The sequence below is a fragment of the Sander vitreus genome, chromosome 21, assembly GCF_031162955.1.
Source record: "Sander vitreus isolate 19-12246 chromosome 21, sanVit1, whole genome shotgun sequence".
NCBI lineage: Eukaryota > Metazoa > Chordata > Actinopteri > Perciformes > Percidae > Sander > Sander vitreus.
The window spans coordinates 6,515,943-6,541,204 of record NC_135875.1 but is presented as its reverse complement, the minus strand read 5'-3'; the positions used below and the strand labels follow the sequence as shown (position 1 = coordinate 6,541,204).

Genomic DNA, 25,262 nt, shown 5'->3' with positions numbered 1-25,262 from the left:
GATTTCTCCCTGCAGCTCAGGCTGGAAACCTGTACGTTTATCTATCCTGCTTCCGTTACAAATTTGCGGGAACCAATCACAAACTGGCTTATCCACCTGGCGCGCTATTGGCGGGTTTAACACGATGACGATAGAGAAGCGACCAAGCAGCTTTTTGTTTACATTCAACATGACACACTGTCGCTGCTGTTTTAAAATATTTCAAAGGCACGTTTTCTCTGAAAAGTGAAACTCACCCTGGAACGATTCCTACAAAAGAAGGATTTGTTTGCCTTACTACCGACCGGCTTTTCTTTTTTTTTTTACTACCGACTGGCTTTCGCTCTGCCTCGCTCTGCAAAGTACACAACCCGGATCGTTGGTCTGATTGGTTGAAGGACTATCCAATTGCGTACAGAGTCATTTGAACTATGCCCGTTGATCACGCCGTAGAAAATACAGAGCAGACTCCCCAGACTAATGTTCAATCTTAAAAGATTGAGCTTGGTCTGGTGATAGCCAGACTAGTTGGGGCCAGAATCTCAAAATAAAACCTGAAAATGTCAAACCACCAGAGGGCAGTGCAGCTGCAGTTTCCTGTTCCTTTGGATTCAGTGTAATTTCCCTTGAAAGCAGCTGCTGTTGCACTAGATACCCTGAAGGGGTCGCTGGTGTGTCTTCATCTGATTTGGGAGTTTTTGGGTGCGATGCATCTCCTCTCCTGTTAACAGGACACATTTTATTCTCATGCAAATCCAGTTCCCAAGTTTCTAGTGATTGTGGAGATAAAAAAACAAGACAAGTGACATGAAAACTGCAATGGATATGTGACTGATTAACATTTGATTGTTGCTGCCTGCTGCATTTTATAGCCTACTGTTTTAGCTTCGATTTCATTTACCGGCAGATTTAATCAAAATTGTGTGTTTACTCATGAAGAAAAGCCAGGTTGGATTAATGGACATTGGCCTTGTTTTCACTGCTGCTTAAAAGAAATGTACTCAGTGCAACTGCTGTGGAACAGTTGATTCCTGAACCGTATTTTAACTCTATATCAGTGTAACATGCATGGTCTCCTGGGGTATCTCAAATAATGTGCAATGCAGCTTCAGTGTTTTCCTTATTTCAGTTTCACAACAGTTGCAAAAGAGGACAGTGAAACCTCAGCCACTGAGTAGACCACTTCACATGCTTTATTTCAGCAACCAAAATAATTAAAAACATCTCAATTTATTATACATGTACAAAATAAGTACAGAATCTCTCTTTTAAACCATGAAAGTGGGTCTGCTTCAACTTCTTTTTTAAGAAACCCTTCGCGAAAGACATCAACAAACAACATAAACAACAAGGTGGGAGATGTGTGCTGTTTTTTTTTTTTTAGTGAAGAGGAGTTTTCCACAGGGGGGCGGGGAAACAGACAGAGGGATCAACACTGGACAAATGTGCAGGGAAATGATATTGAACCAGAGTCACTTGCTTTTTTTTTTATCTACAAAGACATGATTGCATGCATTACATCTGCAGTGATCACCTTTTCAGAACACTTAAGAAGAAAACCATTGCACTGCATAGACAACAAGACAATGAGTCAATTTAGTAGCACCAAAGGTTCTGCAGGCATTAGTGGCAATAATTACAGTATGACTGTGAGAGTTTCACCATCAAACACCAATAACTGGTCCTTGTTGAAATGGCAATAGCACCTTTGAATGTTTTTGATTTCCCTACACTAAACTTGTGTAAAATATACCCTTTCTCATTTAAGAAAAAAAAATGTCTTGACTTCTTGTTATGAGGTAGCCATCTACATATTGCAATGAAGGTGAGCTTCTTTGTTTTTGCTCTTTCTCTGATCTTTGTCGGAGCAACATTCAGGTGTTTTTGTTTTTCTTTCAAGAATTTAGAACAAGAAGACGCTTTTCACACTTTTTACAATTTATTTAACACCAGAAAAATGGTACACATCACTTGTTGTTTTCAATGTCCTTCCGCAGTGGTAGAAAATGGCAAAAGTCACCTGTGTTTCATTGCGTGTGTAAACCTTTCTTTTTTCTTTTTCTCTCAATCTCCAGGGGGACATTTTACACAAGTATATATTATTTTCTTGTTGCCAGTGGAAACAAAAGATTCTTTTTAAAGTGTCCTTGTTGTTGGTTTTGGTTGAAGTAGCAGTCCCAAAAACTTCTCATGATTGGAAAAAACACAAACATCGTCTTCAGTAGAGTGGTTTTAAGCATGTGGACCAATGGCAGCCAAATGAGTTTTGAATGCATAGGAAAAGGATTTAGAGATGACTGCTAGAAAAAAAACAACAATGTCATGTCCATATTTCTTTCTTTTTACAAGAAGCAAACGGGGCCAACTTCGACGCCAAATTCCTGATCAGGTGCACCAACATCCATAGGAGCAATGTCAATGATGGGCAGGCGGGATGTTTTTGATGTCTTGTAGTCGATGACTGTCTTGCCCCATGTGCCAGTGTGTGACTGTGGAGAGGAACAAAAAAAGAAGAAAAAGTCAGAAATTGCTCAAGAAAGTGAGTCGTCATCTTGCGTCTCTCAAGGATGATTTTAAATATTTCCCTTTAGAAATGTATGTTACTGCATGCTCCAAGACAACCAGAGAGCGAGAACTCACCGTGCAGCCATCCTCGCTGACGCTGTATGTGAAGCGGCTGTTGCCCTCGGCTCTGATCTCGACGTCGTTGGATCCCTGGAGAAGCATGGCCTTCTTCAGGTTGCCGGTGGCGGAGTCCATGTAGGCAATGCTGTTCTTGCAGTGGTATGTCATGTTCTGAGAGGCCTGATTGGACATCAGGCGCATGAAGGCCATCTGGATGCTGACGTCCTCGGGATCAGCTCCATCGCTGCCATACTGGAACTGCGTGGTGGAGGGAGGAGAAGGTTGCTTTACTCTCACTGACTTCATAGTTCATATTGATCTAATAGTTCACGAGGAAGATTTTTGGTGCATCGCTTTTTGACTTCTTACCTGGAATCCACCGGTCATGGACTCGCTGAACCAGACGTGCTTCTTCTCTCTGATGTTCTTGCTGATGTACCAGTTCTTCATGGGAACGCTGGACTCGCTGGGGTAGATGCAAGTCTCGCCAGTCTCCATGTTGCAGTGGACCTTGATGGCATCCAGAGAGGAGCCCTGGTTGGGGTCGATCCAGTACAAGTCTGCAACAGAGGAACATCAAACAGTTTAAGTCTGAGCTCATCTTTATCATTATCTACAAGCTACATCGCAGCTCTGATCTGCACTCACCGCTCTTCAGCTCAGGGTGGGACATCTTCAGGTCACGGCACATGCGGACTGGGCTCTTCTGGGAACCGTCGGGGCTGCGGATCTTCTCCACTCTCTGGGTCAGGGTCTTGAGGGTGGTGTCCACCTCCATGTCGCGATCTTGAATAACCTTGGGGTCGTCAGCGCGGTAGTGGCCGCCACGGAAGGGATCGGGTGCCTTCTCCTGAATAGGCTGGCTGATGAAGTCAAATCCACTGCCGGGAGGTCCAGGGGGTCCAGCGGGTCCAGGAGGTCCGGGAGGACCCTGTTTGGTGACACCAGGGGGTTTACATACTGCAGACAATATTCAAAGTGTCCGAATGTACAAGTATTTCCTTAAGACAAAGATAGTAGTGCAACTTACAGAAGGTCCCATCTCTCCATTGCGACCACGAGGTCCAGGGGGTCCGATGGGTCCAGGCAGACCGTTCATGCCATCCTTACCAGGGGAGCCATTAGATCCAGAAGGTCCCTATGGAGCAAAAGCCACACCAAATTCCTCACAGTTCAGCTTGACATTATGTGCATATGTAAAACATGTAAATGTGTCAACATATGAAGTCCTGCTAAGCTTTTGTTCTGTACTCTCACAACTCGACAAATGCTGCGGAAAACTAAAGACAGACCCTCCAAGTCCCAGATTGGTAGTGAATTCCTTCTTTGTGTACTAGTTAAGCAGATGTACTTACTCTAGGTCCAGCTGGTCCGGAGGAGCCAGCAGGTCCTCTGTCTCCAGAAGCTCCCTACAAGCAGAAGAAGATGTAAATATCAAATATTACAAATGAAGAAATAACGTTTAAATATGGAAGTGAGAAAAGTTGAGATTGTTTGATTCAGTAAACTGTACACTTTTGCCTGCTACTCTATTACTTTGAAACAGTTACTTACAGCAGGTCCGGGCAGACCCTGCATGCCAGTGAATCCTCTGTGTCCCTTGTGTCCTCTGTCTCCTGCCTCACCAGCCTCTCCTCTGTCTCCCTTTGCACCAGCAGGGCCCTGAACGAACACAACAGGAGGTCAACATGCCATCTCAGGTTCATGTGGTCACGAGTCAACACAACGACTAGGGCAAAAATGACGTTTGTATATGTTGTTGATGTATATTATGTAACGATGAACGTACAGCGGGACCACGGACACCAGCAGGGCCAGCAGGACCAGCAGCGCCAGCGGGACCCTAAAGGTTAAGAGAGAGCTTTATTTAGTTGAAGTTATCTGCACAGTGAGTTCTCAGATTATTCATTTTTTTTATACATTTTTCAAGATAAGCAGGAAGGGAGCTTACAGACTCTCCACGGTCACCAGTCTTGCCAGAGGGGCCGGCACTTCCGGGGGGTCCAGGAGCACCAGGGGCTCCAGGGGGTCCAGCCTGACCAGTCTCACCACGGTTTCCCTATAGGAAGCAAATCTCCAGTGAGACAATGCTAAGCAGCTAAAGGCTGATTTTGTGTTTGTATTGGGAAGCTATGCTGGACTAAAAGCAAAACATTGATGAAAAATGAATCCAGAGGAGGGTTACCTTAGGGCCAGTTGCTCCGTCACGACCAGGGGCACCATCATGACCAGCAGATCCCTGTGGAAGAGCGGCGAGAATGGTCAATCATCATAATATTTATCAGCACTAATACAGGCATTATTAACCAACGAATGCTGAATATGTGTGAATTTGTAGGTGCATTTGCAGTGTCCGGGACTCGACTGTGCAAGGACTCTAGTAAAGGTCTTGTACCTCACGACCAGCCTCTCCGGTAGCACCGGACAGTCCAGGGGGTCCAGCAGGTCCGGGGGGTCCACGGGCACCATGAATACCAGGAGGTCCCTGCTTTCCAGGCTCACCCTGAAGAGAAACACAAGATAGGTCAGTTCTCTGCATGCAGATAGAAGATCTGAGGAGAGCTTTAGAAATAGTCCACAGTTATCCTGTGAGCAAGTATGGTATTATATTATGAGAAACAGGTTTTGAATTTCATGTCTGCATTTGTACATTACTGTCCTGTTCTTGGCTAGGAAACACTAAAGGTTGTTTTATTCAAAAATCCAACTAATATTATATCTTATTGGTTGGATAAAATAGAATATCTTATTTAGATATTGGCATATTTAGCCGAATGCACTCTGGTCATGATGAATACTCACAGATGGTCCAGGCAGACCAGGGAAACCACGCTCTCCACGCTGTCCAGTGAGACCGACGATACCACGCTGTCCAAGGAGACCTTGGGGTCCGGGGGTACCAGGGGTGCCCTGCACAGAACCACACAGTGCTCAGTTAGTAGGCATATAATGGAAAAGAGATCACTGTAGTATAGTTTTGGGCTGTGAAAAAAATCTGTTGAGTACTGTACTTAAATAGCATTAGTACAATCCATTGTATAGCATCACAATCTTTTTAACCTGATCTTACTTTACTTTTACTTAACTTTTTTTTATTTTTAGCTATGTTACATTAAACGCTCATTGACTAGTTTTTTCTTATTCTTATTTTTGCCTTAAATTTGACTGTAAACAACTGCAACTCAACAATTCCCCTGAGGGGATCAATAAACGGATTCTAATTCTGTTGCAGAACTATAGCAGGCACTCACAGGGGCTCCATCAGCGCCAGGAGATCCCTTCTCTCCAGAGAGTCCTGGGGCTCCAGCAGCGCCAGCTTCACCAGGGCGACCAGCGGGACCGGTCTCACCACGTGAGCCTCTTGCTCCTTCTTTGCCGACTGGTCCAGCAGGTCCGGGGGCTCCGCCAGCTCCCTGGAGACATGCAGAGGGATTCAGGTCAGTGAAGGGAACTCTGCTGAGGGCCATGATGGTGATGTACAAACAGACTAAAGACAACACTGTGTTGGTGATTACTGCTGCTTATGTGGACACAGGGAAACTTACAGGGGGGCCAGGGGGTCCAACTCTTCCAGCAGGTCCGGGGGGACCAGTAGCACCCTACACATACACACACACACACACACACACACACAGACAAACGCAAAGAGGCAACAGAGATGACACTTAAAAACAGCATCACAGATTTCAGCATCACTGTCACAGCGTGTCATTGAATCCTACAAAATCGCACATGTAGACGCGATACTTACAGGGGATCCAGCACCACCACGAGCACCTTTAGCTCCAGCGGGACCAGCAGGTCCCTGGTGACAAAAAACAACAAGGAAGCACAATTAGTTTAACAAAACTTGGAATAAATCTAACCATACGAAAATATTTCCATTCATAACATTCATTTGTAACTCCATATGGCTTCAATATTGTAATAAAAGTACTGAACTCTTTTTACTCTCGTTTTAATCACTTTTACCATCTTCACATTCTCTGCTCCGTGTTCTTAGTTTAGTGCATGTGTGTGTGTGTGTGTGTGTGTGTGTGTGTGTGTGTGTGTGTGTGTGTGTGTGTGTGTGTGTGTGTGTGTGTGTGTTTTATGTTTGCACCATAGAATAGCACTTTTAATTCTATCGTATGTACTTACAATGACAATAAAGTCAATTCTGATTCTGAACTCTGCACTTTTATTAAAGTTGGCATACTGTGACTTGATGTTTTTCATACACTATGCATTTGTGTGACATGTGGGCCTACCTGAGGACCAGCACCTCCAACAGGTCCACTAGGACCAGGAGCACCAGCGTCTCCCTTGGGTCCAGTGTCACCGCTCTCTCCCTTGGCACCAGGCTGACCATCAGCACCCTGAGGTTGGAGGGCATTTAGAGAACCAGTTCAACACAGGCTTTCATCTTACAGTGGGCTGTATTGTAACAGCATGGAAAGCATCTACATCTGTAGGGTAATATCTGTTTTATTGCATGAAATACAAAGGTTAGAGAAGGGGGCTTGTGACCAGGAGGTCGTTGGTTCAATACCCAGACCGACAGGATAAATCTGTGTGGGGAAGTGAAAGAACAGCCACTAAGGCGCTCTTGAGCAAGTCCCTTAACCCCAAAAAACGCTTAGTGGCCAGCAAATCAAACTGTGGTTATACTAGGCAGCTTCCAGATATTAATGTGTAACTGTGTGAATGTGACAGGTCATCATCGCATGAATCTGAATACAAAATAAATTAAAAAAATGTGTGAGATTCTTACAGGAGGTCCAGCGAATCCAGCAGGTCCAGAGGGTCCGGTCTCTCCACGCTCGCCCTGTTAAAGTAATGAGGAGATTTAGGGTCTAACATTTAACCAAGTGTTATGATATCCTGCTTATGGTATGTTGTACTGAAGATACAAATGCAGTAAAAAGTATATTTTGTGTTTTTTTTCTAGTCCTCAAACAGATGTACTTACAGGGGCACCACGAGGACCGGTGGGTCCAGCAACTCCAACGGCACCAGGCTCACCCTGAAACCAGACGGGTGAAGAAGAAGAAGACGGACAGGTCAGAAGTCATCCTAAACACTTAAATCATGAGTCTTACCACAAACATGTTGTACCAGGAAACCAAAGTTCTTAAAAATGTCAACAGCAGAATACAGTATCTATGACAGCTTGTTTTCATACTGTTTACGGGGAAATAATGTGATTGCTTGAATGACAAAGTGGAGGAACATTTCTGAAAAAGTAGACTTTAGATTTTATGTACATAAACATATGTGAATAAAGATACTGTAAGGAGATGATGAGTGAAAAACAATCCAGCAAAGATCATGAACATGGATCACTGATATTCGTAGGTTAAAACCTACGAAGGTCTCACCTTCTCACCCTGAGCACCTTGGGGTCCAGGGACTCCAATAGCACCAGTCATGCCACGCACGCCATCTTTGCCAGGAGCACCATCACCTCCCTTGGCTCCAGCATCACCCTGAAGAGACAACGCTTATTAAACTTTTTTTGATGATATTAAAAATCCTTGATATTTGGCTGATCAATTACAAAAAACTGAGAGTAATCTTCTTTATTCGCTTACATTTTACTAGCCACTTTTGGCTATTTGTCAGGGAAATCTAACACAAACACCTCATGCTTGAAATAATAAGTCAGTGTACCACTGGCATTTTGGCAAGTATTTCAAGGTACAGTTTAGTTTTCTTCATATTTGCCTTATAACCTTCGTCCTACCTGTCTCACAACCTTCAGACATTTAAGCAGTGTGTCATCTGTTCAGCCATTATAACTCCTAAGTTAAAAAAGCTAATAATCATGTTCATGCCAATAAAGCAGAATTGAGTTGAAATAGATTAAGTTTTATAAGAGAGACAAACAGGGCCGGTGTGATACTTACTCTCTCTCCCTTGGCACCGGGGAGACCAGAAGCTCCACGCTCACCGGGCATTCCCTGCATACCGGGGGCTCCCCCAGCTCCGGGGGCACCAGCAGCACCAGGCTCTCCCTGCACAGAAATATACACATCATTATCCATTGGTAATATTCAATCAGTTGCAAGTGAACCATGCACTGAAACTCGCAGTAGACAACAATGTTAGGTGAATGTGTATTCGGTTTCATGTTTCTTAGTGAAGCTCAGAAAACTAAAGTTTAATTTGGCTTACTCAAATTTATAATCAATAGTTTTAGTGTTGAGAGAGTTACTGTGGCTGCTTGTTTGCCGTGATGTTTTGCACAAACAATCCCTTTTATGCTGCTACGTTACCATCACCACTGTTTTTACTTTTTAAACGTGTGATTTACTATTTAAAAAACTTGCATATAATTTGCTTCTATTCGTATTTGCTATATTTGTCTTTCTTCTATTTACTTTTGTTCTATTTATTCCATTTTTTTGCACACTGCTGAAGAGCTGCTAAACCGATGTCATTGTATTCTGAGCACAATGACAATAAAGATCTATCTAATGTCTGTATGTTGTACTGGCAAAAAGAGGGCGGAAAACCATGCTTTGTTTTTTCTCTTAGATACACCCAGGGTGGGAAATAAAGGTTGGGGAGCATTGTGATGGTTTTTAAATGCCTCGCCAACTGCCCTACCAGACCTTTGTTCAAGCTCAGGGAGAAACTGCAGCAGACGGGTGGGTTACTCAAAAGTAAAGCTGCTATTCATGACTGTAAATGACGGAAAGCAACGTCTTAATAAGTCTCTTCTATCCTCATGTCAGTTGACGCATTCGTCGATGCTAAACACTGAATCTGTTTTTGTCAGCCAGGTTGGCTGGCTCTCAAGAGATCCAGCCTGCATCCAACTGCCACAAAATTGGCAGTTGGATCACCGGCTGCTCTGGCTCGCGTGTCAAAGAGCAAGACACTGAACCCTGGACGCTGCTATATGGCTGTCCACTGCTCCTAATTCTTAGGATGGTTTAAATGTAGAGATTGGATTTTCCTACATTGTGATGGATGGATGTTGTATACAGTATAATCAAGCAGGATAACTGTCTTAAACAGGGATTCATCTTTGTACTTGTAAGGATGTTGGACTGTCCTGGATGAATATTTATTTGACTGTTATATATTGGTACTTTTGCAGTGTTATTGACATAATGATTGGGTCATTTCAAGAGCTGTGTGAGAACGTCTCCACCTTTTAAAAGGTTTTATTTTTATTTATTTTTTTAACCTACCTTGGCTCCATCGTTACCAGCAGGGCCGGGAGCACCACGTCCTCCAGTTGGGCCGGCGACGCCAGGGGCACCGCGTTCACCAGGGAAACCTCTGTCGCCCTGAAGGAGAGGAGGGACACATGGGTCACGACCAATTCATCTCAAGACCCGAGGTGAACTGTGTTTACCATGGATGAATGATGAACATGCTTTGCTTCTGAAGTGCAGGATGTACTCACTCTTGGTCCGGATGGGCCAGGGGCTCCAACCTCACCAGGGCCGCCCTGAACACAAGAGGGACAGTGGAGAAGGAAAAGTTTAGCAATCTCCCACGAGGAACCAAAAAACAACAGGCGTATGATGACAAGAAAATTTAAATCTTAAAACTTCCAAATACCCGTATATAACCTAAGACTTTGGTAAATTAATTTTAAGCAGCGAAACAATTCGTACAACACATCACAAGTTAAGGTTTGTTTTCAAATGAGATTTGAGGAATTTCAAAAAGCAAACGTCAACATTTCAGCTTTAGCGCCAAATTATCTCTTTACACATTGCTCTAGAAAAAATGTGGGCGTCACCTCACGGAAAGCTGAGTTTGTTGTGAACATTTTGATGTGAAACACATGCGGATTAGTTATACCTTAAAAAGATAAATGTAAGAAGATATGTGAAAATGCCCTTAGACCTCAGAGGGTTAACTACGTGTGTGCTGTAAGATCAAGTATGTCCGAACAGCAAGTCAATCTTCCACTAAATAAAATGCATGGAGACCTTAGAAGCAGAAACAAGCTAAGATTTGGGCATCTCTGTGACTCTTACCTGCTCACCAGGCTTGCCAGTCTCACCAGTAGCACCTTGGGGTCCAGGAAGACCCTGTGCAAGGAAGAAAGGTAGACCATTTTAGGGTGAACAAGTGGAATTGTGGGAAATATTTCAGCGAAACATAAAAGGCAGCACTCAGGCTGCTGAGACGCGTTTAAAAACCTACCTGGAATCCGGGAGAACCAACAGGTCCCTGCTCTCCTTTCTCTCCAGCAGGTCCCTGAACAGAAAGAAGGAAATTCAATGATGAACAAAACCTTGCACGATATGTTATAGTTAAGTTCATGTTTTAGTTTATGAAGTTAAGATACATACAGCGACACCAGAAGGTCCAGGAGCACCAACGTCACCATCTTTGCCAGGAGCACCCTGTGAACAAAAACATTACCCAAACCAATTATCAACAGTTTTTATCATTCTGATAGAAAACATCTTTTACACTGGTAGAGTTTGGTGTGTATCATTAAAAAATATATATATACAAGTACTTACAACAGCGCCAGCAGGACCACCGGGACCTCTCTCACCGGGCTTACCATTCTCACCCTGTTGAAAAAGAACAAAGGCCACACTTACATATGCTGTGCGAGGGATCAGTAATTCCTATTAGATTTTATTTTTATGGGTTGAAAAACATAATCTGAACACTAGATATTTCTGATTTCTTTCTGATCTCATATTTGAGTGACTTTCTACAACTGCATAGTATTTTAAAGATTAGGGAAGGGATGTACAAACTAGCAAGCAATGATCCTATTACACAATGAATGGGGCCGTTAACTCACAGCGACTCCCTTGGGTCCGGGGAATCCCATAACTCCAGGCTGTCCTCTGGCTCCAACAGGGCCAGCAGGTCCAGGGCGTCCATCTTGTCCAGGGGCACCCTACAGATCATCACAAGACAGGAGAATACTGTAAAAAAATATCTCTCCTATAACAGGTTGTCTCTCCTATCATGATTAAAAGGATTGTTTACAAGATGAAGTTCTAGGGTTCATTGTATTAAGTACACTATTAAGTAATTCCTAGCAGAAACCATTTGTGAGTCAATACTTACAGAAGGTCCAGTCTTGCCATCGGGGCCAGGGCTTCCGGGGCTACCAGTCATACCCTGTGGAGGGAAGGCCATTCGGTGAGTGTGAAGACATACAAAGGGCTATGTGTTTAGCTATACGATTAAAGAAAGCTTCTGTAAAGAAATGTGTTGCAGAACTCACCTTGGATCCAGGTGCGCCAGGAGCACCGGGGTTTCCAGACTCACCAGTGGCTCCCTGAGCTCCCAATGCGCCATTGGAACCACGCTCACCGGGGGCTCCCTGTCATACAAGTTGGGGAAGAGTTGGTGAAGTGGGTGAAGTTTATGAGCAAAATTATCTCTCCGTTAGCTGGAAGGTTTGACTCCCGTCACGTTAATTGCAAGGGATGTAAGGATGCATCGTGAATAAAAACGATTAAATGTGTAAAGATTACAACCTGTTTATTTAATTATTTTGATGTTGGATTTGTTTCAAAGGTCAACCTCAAAGGTCTGATATTTAAGATAAAATACAATTTCAGTCGCACTTCTGATAAGAGGACACATCTGTTGTTTTGCACAGTTTATATAAATAAAGTGAAACATTTTCAGTCATCTGTCAGCTCATTCTGTTAAAAGAAATCGCGAGGGAATCGTATTGTGAACTGAAAGTCCTGAATTGTATCGATTTGTGAGTTGAGTGTATTGCAACATCCCTAATAATTGCTACTGTTTATCATGTCATTCCATTATATCAACTGCTATATTTAGTGAGTGAGTCATATTTGTGTATATATTGCAATTAGGTATTTCTCTCTCTCTCTCTGTCTCTCCCCAACCGGTCCAGGCAGATGGCCGCTCATTAAGAGCCCGGTTCTGTCCGCTGTCGCACGAAATGCATGCTCTTGGGGGGGGGGATTGTTGGTTCTCTGTCTGTAAATGATAGAGTGTGGTCTAGACCTACTCTATCTGTAAAGTGTCCTGAGATAACTCCTGTTATGATTTGCCACTTTAATTAAAATGTAATTGAATATGTTAAGCCAGAACCACGTTTGACTAAATGTATTCCCGAGCCTGTTGAGGACTCCTTGGGTGGATTGACTAACTCACCTTGCCACCAGCAGCTCCATCAGCACCAGGGAACCCACGAGCACCAGGGGCGCCCTAAAAGAACAAACATACACACCAACCAATTAACCGCGTCACTAATCCCTGGGGATTTAACATACTGAAACATGATCAAAGTGTGTCCTTCTTCTTGTTGCAACTACAGTATCTAACAGAAGTCCAAGTGAAAGAAGAAGAAGTGACATACACGCTCTCCAGGGGGTCCACGAGCTCCAGCACCACCGGGCTCTCCACGTCCTCCTCTCTTGCCCTCCTCACCAGCGTTGCCAGGAAGTCCCTGAACTCCAGCGGGGCCCTGGAAAAGAAAGCAATGTCGTTAGGAACACTTATTTCTTAAAAATCCCACAACATGCTAAATGGATGTAATGTATTATCTATTCTGAAACTTACAGGCTCTCCCTTGGCACCAGGCTCTCCCTTAGGACCAGAGGGACCGTGGTCACCCTGTTGGCAGAAACACACACATTTCATCTCTATCACTGAACAAACAATTTGTGTTTATACCAAACATTCACACAATCAAGTGTCACTACTCACATTGTTACCCTTGGGACCAGGAGCACCGACAGCTCCCTGAGCTCCAGCAGGACCACGAGCACCAGGGAAACCAGGAGCACCAGCGATACCAGCAGCACCCTGTGGGATTACAGAGTCGGGGTGTCAGAACGTGTGCAGGATTCAAGTGGCATGAATGTGATCGGTGAGTATGATACTTACAGGAGAACCCTTAGCACCAGCTTGGCCATCAGATCCGGGGGCACCCTGTTGGGAGAGGAAGGAAATAAAATGTGTTCAGCACTGAATTGCATTTCTATTTTTTCTTGTTGTGTGTAAAAGAACGGCAACAGAAAAATAAAGTCCAGTATCTACTCACAGCAGCTCCAGCGGGTCCAGAAGGTCCTGGGTTACCAGGCTCACCACGGGATCCCTGGGGTCCATCACTTCCACGGGCTCCTGCAGGTCCGGTCTCTCCCTGTGAAGGGAAGCAACAACGTCTCAGAAATCTTTACGAGGTTCCTTTCTTCTATTCTTTCAATGCTGTGTTTCTGTGTTTCTGTTATGTTTTATGTATTCTTTGTTTGCTATGTGAAGCACCTTGTTACTTTGTTCTGACAAGAGGCTATAATAATAGTATATTATTATTTATCTATCAATTAGAAATCATAAACAAGTAGTCCAACTTGGCACCTCAACACCAAGAGATTAAGTATACAATTACATTACATTGTAAAGATAAGTTAATAGTCTATGAGGTATATATATGTATAAGGTATGTTGTCCTCGTTTATTGATACCAGTGGGACATTTTATTGTGTTATTTCTTCAGCTTGCACTGAGATTTTCAAGGAGTTCAAGTACAAGTGAAGAGTGTAAATAGTCACCACAGTCATTTGATTCTGCTGTTGTTATAGCCCAGTTTCTAAGGAAGATCCCGCACTCTGCTCTTGCTACAGCATCACCATTTATTGAAGAAACTAACATTTCAGCCCCTCTGGACCTTCATCAAGAGTAAGTAATATGTTTATAATTGAAAATACTCTTGACGGGAGCCCTGGTAGCTCACCTGGTTGAGCGTGCACCCCATGTACCAAAGCTCAGTCCTTACTGCAGCAGCCCAGGGTTCGAGTCCAACCCGCGGACCTTTGCTGCATGTCATCCCCCCCTCTCTCTACCTCCTTTCCTGTCTTCATCTATCCTATCAAATAAAGGCCAAAAGGCCACAAAAGAAATCTTTGAAAAAAATAAAAAATACTGGACAAAGGTCCAGAGGGGCCGAAAGTGGGCCCGGGATTCTCATTTTTCAAGTCTAATGTGATATTTTCCAAAGCACATGCATCGAAAATTTGTTGAATGTGTGTATTGTGTCTTCGTAAAGTGTGTGTGTGTGTGTGTGTGTGTGTGTGTGTGTGTCTACTGATGCCATCTGGTGGCTACAGTGTTCACCTGGGGTATACAGTTTTAAGACAAATGTTTTGTTTTCAGATTTACACCATGATGGCTAATGGTTGACGTGTGGATGTTGATGTTCTACAGTAGTAGAGTGACAGGGCTTAATCCTTAGGTTCTTAATATCCCCAGTTTTCCTACTATAATGAGAAAGACCAGGGAGATATTGAGACAGCTCTTCAGGTGGATAACAACAGCAGTGAGAGGCTAATAAAATAATGTTTCTCCTTAGGTTTCCCTGGCTGTAGGGAAAATCCCTTATCTGAAGGCAACACACCATGAAATAGTGCAATACGGTTTCATCAGACATGAAGGGTGATAACCCTAGCAAGCCTTAGGGGTGGGGGGAAGCAAAATGATACAGCATAGTACCGCGATATTTTCCAACGCAATACTGTATCAATACACGCCAGGGATCGATCTTTTATCATATACATTGCACATGAGAATTTACCTTTTCTTTGCCAGAAAAATAAAAATCTATTTTTTTTTTTTTAGTCCACTAGATGGTGCAGTTGAGTGAGATGAACAAACAAAAATCTTTTTAGACAAAACAGAAAGTTTTTCTATGGGGACATAACTTGAAGTTGGAAAAAGGGCAATAGATTGCAGTATATAGCAGAATATGGCAATATGTTTAAAATGGCAATAATATTGAATCATGGGGCCTCTGGTGATTCCCACCCCTACCATGTTTATGGTCAAATGTATTGGATATGAAAAATGTATTGGGTAGACTAACCTTAGCACCAGCACCGCCGGGGAAGCCAGGGGCACCAGCAGGTCCAGTAGGTCCCTGAAGAGTAAAGAGACATGATGTTAGCAGGCATCCGTATGTTTGATGAAATGCTAATTACAGAGCAGTGCATCAAACCCTTGAACAGTTTTACACAGGCGATATGCCCTTTCAAACATCTCCCAGTGAAGTTAAAGCACCTCAGTAAGAACTAATACTTACAGGGGGTCCAGCAGCACCAGTGTTGCCATCATTACCACGAGCACCCTGCAGAAGAGGAGATTGGATTTAAGTAATTTGTATTTGTATCAAAGTATAGACTCAAATTAAATGTTATTATAGCATGACAGGAAGAGCAGCGCTTACAGCAGGGCCAGGAGGTCCAGGGCGACCTCTCTCACCAGGAAGACCACGAGCACCCTAGACAAGACACACAAAAAAAACAATATTAGCTTGACAATGCTAACCTTAAGAATGATGTACGTGTCAATAAATGGATTGAGATGAGACAAAAACGTACCATGGCGCCGGGGATACCGTTCTCACCAGGTGAACCAGGCTCTCCCTGTAGACAAATACAGAGGGAAGAATGAGCTCTAGTTGTTCAAATTGATATTTCTGCTTCCTCCTGCTTAGGTGAGCAACAGCACGTCATGCTATCATACCTTGGGGCCAGCGGGTCCAGCGTCTCCCTTAGCTCCATCCAGACCGCTGAATCCCTGTGCACAAAATCAATCAGTCAGGTCAGTGACAACATCGCAGCAGTGGAAGACAGTGATGTTTTTTGGTATTCAATGCTCTTCTAAACTCACTCTGTGTCCCTTGATGCCGGGGAGTCCGGGGGTTCCGGGGAATCCACGAGCACCCTGCGGGTTGAAAACAAGAGATGTGTAAGAAACAACACGCAAATGCATCAACTTTCTGTATCAAACTTTAATATTTAGGATTTTTCTGCAACTAGTTTTCTGACCTACTGAACATACTGGCAACTTATTTGAAATGACCTCTTTTTACCCTGTGGGCATGCTGACCAACAGGTTACAGATAAAATGCCAATGTAGGAGTCATTGTTGGCTGACCATCATCTGACATTCGCCCTCAGTGGGCATCACTCACCTGGGGGCCAGCGGCTCCACGCTCACCAGGGCGACCAGCTTTGCCGGGCTCACCCTGTTGCAGACACACAGAGAGACATTAGAGGTTAGTATGGGCTGATCATTGTGTGTGGAAGTATGACCCCTAACTGACTATGTATGTATCCTTAAGACAATAAATACATTGCAAAGTAAGATTTATGACATATACCAAGGCAATTTATTTTATAAACCACAATTCAGAGGCTATTCAAAGTGCTTTACATAAGCCTAAACATACGATGCAAATAAAGCAGAACAATTTAAAAATCATTAAAAAAAAACATTTAAAATAACTTCAGAAGCATAGAAGTGCAGGAATGACTATCTCTAAATGACTTCAGGGAAAGCAATGGCGAACAGAAATGTTTTAAGCCTTGATTTGAAAGAAAACAGGGTTGGGGCAGATCTTAAGTGTTCTGAATGTTTATTCCAGATCTGTGGTACATAGAAACTAAAAGCTGCTTCTGCATGTTTGGTTCTGACCCTGGGGACGGTGAGCAGGCCTGTCCCAGATTATTTTAGAGCGCTGGATGGCTCGTAACAGAGCAGCATATCACACATGTATTTTATATAAGAAAGACAACAACAACAACAACAAGGACAACAGTTTAGTGTTAGAATGTGAATATAAACGCACAGGGATGAAAATAATCAATAAATCACTTACATCATCTCCGTTCTTTCCAGGGGGTCCGGCGGGACCACGGGGACCCATAGCACCCTAAGGAAACACAATAAATGACTGGATTAGCACTAAATTCATGTTAACTATTTGAAGGAAGTGTATGAATATTCACTATGTCATTAAAGGTAAAGAAGAGGGGGTGAGGGGGTATTTATCACAGACAAAACGTGATCAACAGGAAGTAACAGGGGCTATCAATAACAAATACATAAGTATAATTTATTTAAAAAAAATCTTATTCAGATTAAAGGTGTTAAAAGTGTTGTGCCTCAATAATGTGGACAAAGCATCAAAGACATCTTCAACACAGACAAATCAAGGGAAACATTGATTTAGTGGAAGATTTTTGTATACTCACAGAAGCACCGGGCTCACCGGGCTCACCAGGGGGGCCAGTGAAACCCTGGGGACCCTGATGGATAACAGAGAACAACAGATTTGAATGTTTATGCATTGATCTTAGATGCAGTGTAAAACTGGATGATGACAGTTAGCTATGTCAGAATGAGAATCTGAGCGGTGATGTAACTGATAAGGGAATACTTACAGAGGAGCCAGGGGGTCCAGGAACACCACGACTACCCATAGGACCCTGTTGATGAAGATAAGAAAAGATTATTACTTGTAGTCCAAACAGGAAGATTTTAGCAATAAGGGTGCATTAAGAAAGAGCAAAGCCTTCATACCATTGGGCCAGGGACAGTTCCGCCGCCGCTAGATTTGGAGTGGTCAACATAGCTCATCTGAGGAGAGAAGTTCTGTAAGGGGAGAAGAAGTAGTAGAAAGAGAAATTAGTCACTGAGCATTGATGATATAACACTTAAAAGTTAATGAAGCGCAAAGGGACACCGGAAAGGTCACTCTAAATCACATGCTACAGTATAAAGATTTGTAATATATTTGAACCTGTAGCACAGATGTTGAGTTCAACTTTAACATGTTATAAACGCTTGGTGGGACTTTCATGGGATCAGATCAACCCCTTGATGTTCTGCATTTTCCCCAGGACTAAACCTGAGGACCAGGGAGCTGTCTGCTCTCCCAATGTTGAAATAAACATGCATGGAGGAGATTTCCTAGCTGCTTCTCTCTAGCACAAAGCCTCTCCTGCTGATCTTTCTCCTCAAATGTGTGCAAAATGAAGAATCATTTGGTAGAACTGATACAGAAATGTATCATTGTATGAATAAGAGAGCATTCGAGGGAAACATAATGTTTTTTTTTTTAAAGCTGTTTCTCATTTGGAAACAGAATTGAGTCATGTGTAAAACGCAATCAGAAGACTTCCTGGATGTTGTGACATGGAGATACTTACTCCGCCAAGGCCAGGGGGGCCAGGGGGGCCGGGAGGGCCAGGAACACCAGGCTGTCCATCCAGTCCATCATTGCCAGGAGGACCAGGAGGACCCTGTAGAAAAGTAAGGCAGACACAGTCGGTTAGCAATATTCTTTACTGATTATTACGTGTTTTAATTTATGTAATTCATCCTTAACTTGCAGAAAGAGCTCATATGCAACCAAAGTAGAGAGACTATGTCATATTTAAGAAATAATGATCTATATTGACAAAAGAAACTGCTATACTGCACATTCTGTAATGTCTATCACAAATGTTTTTAGTGTTATTTTCAGATAATAATAGTTTTTGCCTTGGCACTTGCTGTGCCTCAAAATGGAAGTGAAGCAATGCTGCTTTTGAAAAGATGAAAATTAGTTCAATTCTGAATTGTGTTTCTTTCTATTGTTACTTTACACTTATTTTATATTACTACAACTTGCTTTATAAACCAATTTGCCTTATGTGACCTTTCAACTTTTGATGACCTGTTGACCTCGTGACCTAATTATCAAAGATCATCAGCAACTATTACGTCATAGCAGCTTTACTAGCATTTAGATCAGTTTGCAGGGACTCAATCAGCAAACATATAAAACAACTGTGTTCACTATCACATTTTTTGTCAGTAATTGGTGAAAACCTGACTTTAAAAATATTGCAAATCACACGCAAATCAACCTAATCAACCACATGTAGCAGTTATACATGCTGTGTACTGAATAATACAACACAATGACCAACACACATGGAAACACTAATGTGCCGGTGTTGGCACATGAGCCAACTTCTTCTTTACAGAAAATAATCATATTCAAGAATTAAACATTTATCTTGTCCACAGTCAGTTTGTCCAGATATATGAAATTATGTTTCTAAAATGCATAGGTGTCATTTGCATTAAAGGGCAGGAAAAAGTCTTGTGAAGTGAACTGGAACCTACCGGGTCTCCCTTGGGGCCAACGTCTCCCTTTGTTGGCTATGGATAGACAGAAAAAAAGGGAGTGAGGCTATGCTGCATGTTTCATCCAGACTGTAAAAAACAAGTGAATCATCTAGAATATAAGCAGACAAACTAAACTGGGCCATGCCAGCATCTCCAAAGAGAGACCAATATTACGTTTCTCAGACTTTTATAGTCACACAAATTTTTAAATATAAAACAAAGTTAAATGGCCAAATACCTCATTCCCGTCCGGAATCACGGGTGGGTCCACTAAACCAACGAAGAAAAAGAAAATGTCAACACCTCTTAACATTTATGAGAGACACACTCAAAACGTTGGACATTTACAAAATAATGTAAATGTTTATGTGACAGGGCCAGGCTGGGAGTTGATTATCATTACAGCATGAAAAACAGCATTTCATAAAATTACTGGAAAAAAAGCATATTCATTTGATCATAACAATTTTCTGTAGTGACAAAAGGAGGGAAATAAATGATATAAATATTGTTTTGGGAGACATGACGTGTGTTCCACCTGCAGTTTCACTGCACAGGTAGGCATGTTGGGAAATTATATAATTATTGCCAGACTTCGCCAAAGAGCAGGTATAATCCACCGTTAAAAGAATGCATATTGAAAATGAAATGAACAAAAGGTAAATCCAAAACGATTCTTTTCTGAATAAAAATCCTCAGGAGAGCAGGCAGGCTTAGGGCCTCAAGTCCATTAGTGGCCACAGAGCCATGGATGGTCAGAGATGAGGTGGGAGGCACCAGGTGGCGCCACAAAGCTAAATAACCACAGAAATGCTGAGGAGGATGAAGGTGAAGTACCCGCGGTGTCGGGGCAGATAGGGCAGCACTCTCCGTCTGGGATGATGGGGTCGTCGCAGTCGGATGTGTCCTCACAGATCACCTCGTCGCACATGACGGTTCCACTGTCGCAGACGCAAATCTGGCAGGGCTCTGGTTTCCATACATCCTTGTCGTTGTACAACTGTCCGTCTAATGAGCAGCTGCCAAATAAGCCTGGGAGGAGAAAACCACAGTGAGTTTGGTAACATTAAATAAGATCAATATACAAAAAAAAAGAGGGAACATCTTAACATTCTGTCAAATAAATGCCCCAAATTAGGTCTAGCATCAGTAAACTGAATTATGTACAATGTGCTGGTAAGATTTAGTTCAACCTTGGCTACACCTGCACAGTGCATCATATGGGAACCAGATGTGCCCAATAGGCTTAGATCAGACACCAGGCAAAACAGGCTACTTGCAAAACAGCACAATATTCAGTAAAATAATTATTTTGTATTTTTTCCATGGAGACCTGTATTGTTCTTTCAATGTTTAGGCTGTAAACTAATCAGCTCTGGCCTCTGACGTGTGGCACACAGCCTTTTTTCTGTGAAAAAAGATCCGTTCTTTAACTTGTGTCATTCTAGCTAGATTCGGACTTCATTAGAGTCACAGGAACCGACTTTTAATGAGTTATTTGTGATCAGGAAGATATCGACTAATGAAGTATAACATCAGTGCCTGTCTACAGGAGGTATAAGTTATTTGGGCCTGGTAAATGTTAGAATACAGTGTTCAACAGAACGAATGCAGCAAAAGCAACTATCCAACAGTTCTGATCAGATGTAGTTCAAGATTTTCTCCTCAATAACTATGAATGGAAAATTACACTGGGCCTAATCACTTTTCAGGCTGGTGGATGTGTGGGCCTTGGAGGTGGGAGGGCCGAGGTTTGGAGGATGGATGCACAGTTCCAGTGTTTGCCACTGAGTGGCGCTGTTGACCTACAAAACGAGATCTTCCGCACCCTTCTCTCTGCATGGTGATTAATTGATGTCTAGACTTTTTTCTTACTGTCGACGTCAGACTTAGGCGATTTTTCCATTGTCCTTTTTTCAGCTAATCAAACCAAGTTTTACACAAACTGTATAAAAATGTTCTTAAATTCAGTGTGGCATTGTCATGAAGTTTTAGGCTAAAGTTGAACCTTCTAATAGCTGAACATTTGTCCACTTTATCAGGTTTGGTTCCCCAACAAACTGTCTTCTCAGTTTTGATGCCTTTTGATGCATTCATGTTAAAAGTACTGAGAAACATCCAAGTGGTAGGATCTACAGACATTGGCACATCTTTGTGAACTGGGATGCATTTTGTTTCTAAAACTGGTGAAAACTACTTTACAAACTAAATGCAATTAAGATTTCCTCAAATGGATTTGCCATTTTCTAATTTCTTTATTCTTGTGCTCTGCTTCAACTCTCTTTGAACTCAATGTCCTGTCATTGCGCATCAGAGATTGTGCAGCTGCTCCCCTCAGGTTTGCCCGGACGCACAGTGAGCATGTATCTGCACGTCGATGAGAGCAGCAAACAATAAAGAAAAGTTATATAAACTCCCATTCGCTTCCACATCTCCCCCCAAAACAAAAACCATCAAAACGCTTCAACGTGTAACAACTTTCATAATCTCTGCGCGCTGGAGTCAGGCATCACGCAGCATCCTTGCGGGCTCTCCACATCCTCAGGGTGCCACAGTCCCAAAACAACTTAAATCAATGTTTGAAAATGATACTTACTATCATCCTCGCCTTGACCTCTCGCCAAAAGCACTGCTGCGCTGAGCAACAGCGCTAACCGAATATCCACAAAGCTGAACATGTCTAAATATTAGACATGTAGATTCTTTGCGACACAGGGGGAATCCTTTTTTTCCTCAGACACCACTCATACAGGGCAGGGTCCGGTGTGTGTAACTCCAAAATCCAGACCCCAGCAGAAACTCCCTACTGCCTAAACAAATGAGTTAGCTTGGCTTTTATATGCCAAAACTTTTGGGGAGGTCCTGTGCGCACCAGATAACTTCTACATGTTCAAGTCACAGAGTCCCTCCTTCATCAGAGAGAGGGGCCGTCTTTAAACATGTCAAACAAGTTCATGTTTCAGCTCAAACGTGGATGATGAGGACTCTCATCATTTACGCGCCGGCTCACCACCGTTCAGACGTGTTGATCATCTTCTGCTTCTCCATGGATTTTTCCTAATTGAGGCTTTTGTTGGAGGGTCTCTTGTCTTTTCGGCATCAAACCTGAGACATTGTGTCGCTGAGTTGATTTTCAATCGTCTGGACTCTGGATGATTTTATTTATTATTATTTATATAGCAGATCCTTCGCAGTATAGCCTTCATTTGGCCCCAGTTTATTAAGGATATGCTGAGCAGCTGAGGACTGGATTGATTTCAGTTGTACAGGAAGTTATTTTATGAGCTCAATGGTTTCTTTAAAGAAGGAATGGGTTAAGAATTATGTATTTCGTGCGCAATTTACGCACGGAGAGAAAACCAGATGGAGATCAAAATATTACCAAGATAATTTGAGGATGTATGTTGACTAAACGATGTTCTATGCACAAGTCATTAAGAGCTTCTGTCCCTTGCAGACATTCTTGAGAGGGAATCATACTCGTGTTTTTATAAAAACTTAATTCTGGGCCTGTACACCTGCCTGAGTATCAAGCACCTGCAAACAACTGCAATTTCACACCAGCAGTAAAGAACAAATGTATAACTGATTAAATATAACTTTACACACATTGAATCCAGGTTTACTGTCTTTACAGGAAAGTCAACCTGAAGTCAACATGACATGTTAACATTTTCTCCTCATTTTAGGCATCTGAACCCTTTCTCTACCATTGGTACTCCATCATACAAATAAAATGTAGGCTAACAATAATAGTGATTTAATCTTTGTTTCCAATTAAAAGTAAAAAGTAATCAATTATCCAGAATGACCAACGTTTTTTAAAGCATCTACAACAACCTATGTTAAAAAAAAAAAAACGTTTCCAAAAGAGGCATGACCATCTCATGATGTTGGAGACAGGGAGGGAGAGAGAGGGAAGAAAATTTGGCAGATCCACAAAGCAGTCTGGTTACACTGTGGACACGTTGCAGCTTCTACAACTACAGTATGGCCCAAGTTGACCTTTCATTTACTCTCTGCTGTTGCCTTCTCCTTTTTCTGACATTCAACTCAAATACTGTTCTCAGTAGCAGACATTTATCACACACACAAGCATGTTAGACTGAATGATCCAGAAGTGGAAATCATCAAACTATGGAATAATATTTTATTGTATGTGAGCACAAAGTTCAGGAGAATGTTTTAATTCTGAAATAGACCTTGTATCCATTTTCAGAAAAGAAAATGAAGAGTTTATAAAAACAATAGGCCTATATGACTTCTCCCTGTGATCATTCACTTACATTATCTTGAAATTAAAGTTTTAATATGGTATATGATTGTCATGATTTGCCAATACCTATCATAACTATTAAAGGTAGAGATACAATGGAAAAAACAACAACAAAAGTTGAAGATTCTAGTAGCTATCTACATACTAGCTAATGTTGCTACATAGCGGTCTTGCTAGTATATGATCATCATTCTAGCAATGAGTAGAACATCTTCACAAAGCTCACTCTGATGTTTATGGAAACATTTCTTATAATCTGTGAATCATTTTTCAGACATTTGCATGTCCACATGCACAGAGTCGGTGCAAACGCTGGCTTGATATTTCTTCAGCTGCATTTTTGTGTGGTTAGTGATTTTGTTTGCACTAAACAGGTTTTTTTTTTAGCATCTGTTCCTCCTCGTCTAATGAAAGATGGGTGTCTGCTCAAACTCTTGCCAAACAGACAGACAGCTGTCAATCTCCATTTCAGTGACTCTTTAAAAAAATGTCTCCCTATTTTCTGCAAGCTGTTACGGTACGCCTTATGTCATGCATCCATTGCAGCCTGCAGCAGGTTTACATCACCTTTCTTGAACATGGAGATGCTGCTATGTAGCTAATATCAGTGTAATGTAGCATACATATGTCCTGATATTGTGAATTCAAATAAAACACTGCAGGAGCAACACAACTGCCCTTTATGTATGAATACATTGTAATATAGAAATAGTATGAGCCTTTTCTCCAAGTCTAGCTTTTCTCCAGTATATTCTATCCTTCCTTTCAAATAATTCCAGGCTTCTCTTTTGGTGTTGACCATTTTATATTTTAAAAAAAGCACATTGATTGTTAGTTGATGGTTTAAAGCCATTGTTTGCAGCACATGCATAATGCAACATCAAAGTGATTTAAACTGCCACAAGTGCACTTTCAAAATAAGACACACCCATTTAAGTAACTTTTTTGGATAAGAAAAAGAAGGCTGAGAGAGGGAACTGTTAAAGTTACACAGTTATCACAGGTTTCAGGGTGTTTTGAATGAAATGAAAACAGGGAAGTCCTGTTTCACGTGGTCCTGCTGTACGTCTAAGAGGAAACCCATTTGATAAGCCCTAGTGCCTGTGTGTTGTCTCTGTGATTTTAACTTAAAAAAAAAAACTTTTCAGCGCAATAATATGACTTTTGGTTTTACTCTGTTTCTGTGTTTTGAAAGTGCAAACTTAAAGTGAAATTTTTGATCACTAGATGAATCCGTCTTTAAAGAAGTACTTTCTCAGTGACTTTCCATGAGGGAAATGAAGCTGAAGCTCACAGGACAGCGTTTAAATAGAACTGGTAATTTTCTGGTGTTTGGAGTTGCTGCAATCCATAATATATCTTTTTTTGTGGCGAGTCTCTCAGAGTTCAGACTGGTGGTGTGGGTGGAAGCACTCAGAATGACTTTATGGCGTTTCAGCTGCATTCAAATATCCTACCACTGTAGCCT

The 25,262-nt window shown here is 42.2% G+C and overlaps 1 protein-coding gene across 1 annotated transcript; it reads right to left on the bottom strand.

Moving 5' to 3' along the window:
• Positions 1 to 1,147: 1,147 nt before the first annotated feature.
• Positions 1,148 to 22,347, bottom strand: col1a1b (collagen, type I, alpha 1b). Its single transcript, XM_078278712.1, has 51 exons — positions 22,115 to 22,347; positions 20,356 to 20,550; positions 19,757 to 19,788; positions 19,516 to 19,551; positions 18,552 to 18,644; positions 17,923 to 17,994; positions 17,784 to 17,828; positions 17,595 to 17,648; positions 17,219 to 17,272; positions 16,532 to 16,585; positions 16,228 to 16,281; positions 16,081 to 16,134; positions 15,936 to 15,980; positions 15,782 to 15,835; positions 15,638 to 15,682; positions 15,422 to 15,475; positions 13,607 to 13,705; positions 13,450 to 13,494; positions 13,270 to 13,368; positions 13,123 to 13,176; positions 12,920 to 13,027; positions 12,715 to 12,768; positions 11,807 to 11,905; positions 11,647 to 11,700; positions 11,375 to 11,473; positions 11,082 to 11,135; positions 10,905 to 10,958; positions 10,756 to 10,809; positions 10,587 to 10,640; positions 10,004 to 10,048; positions 9,786 to 9,884; positions 8,493 to 8,600; positions 7,965 to 8,072; positions 7,556 to 7,609; positions 7,358 to 7,411; positions 6,855 to 6,962; positions 6,356 to 6,409; positions 6,150 to 6,203; positions 5,856 to 6,017; positions 5,407 to 5,514; positions 5,000 to 5,107; positions 4,790 to 4,843; positions 4,556 to 4,663; positions 4,394 to 4,447; positions 4,159 to 4,266; positions 3,960 to 4,013; positions 3,635 to 3,742; positions 3,253 to 3,535; positions 2,974 to 3,164; positions 2,620 to 2,862; positions 1,148 to 2,468 (listed from the first exon to the last, which is right to left on the bottom strand). Exons 1-51 carry the CDS (start codon positions 22,194 to 22,196, stop codon positions 2,322 to 2,324), a joined length of 4,362 nt encoding a protein of 1,453 aa, XP_078134838.1. The 5' UTR covers positions 22,197 to 22,347; the 3' UTR covers positions 1,148 to 2,321.
• Between the last annotated feature and the right edge of the window lie 2,915 nt (positions 22,348 to 25,262).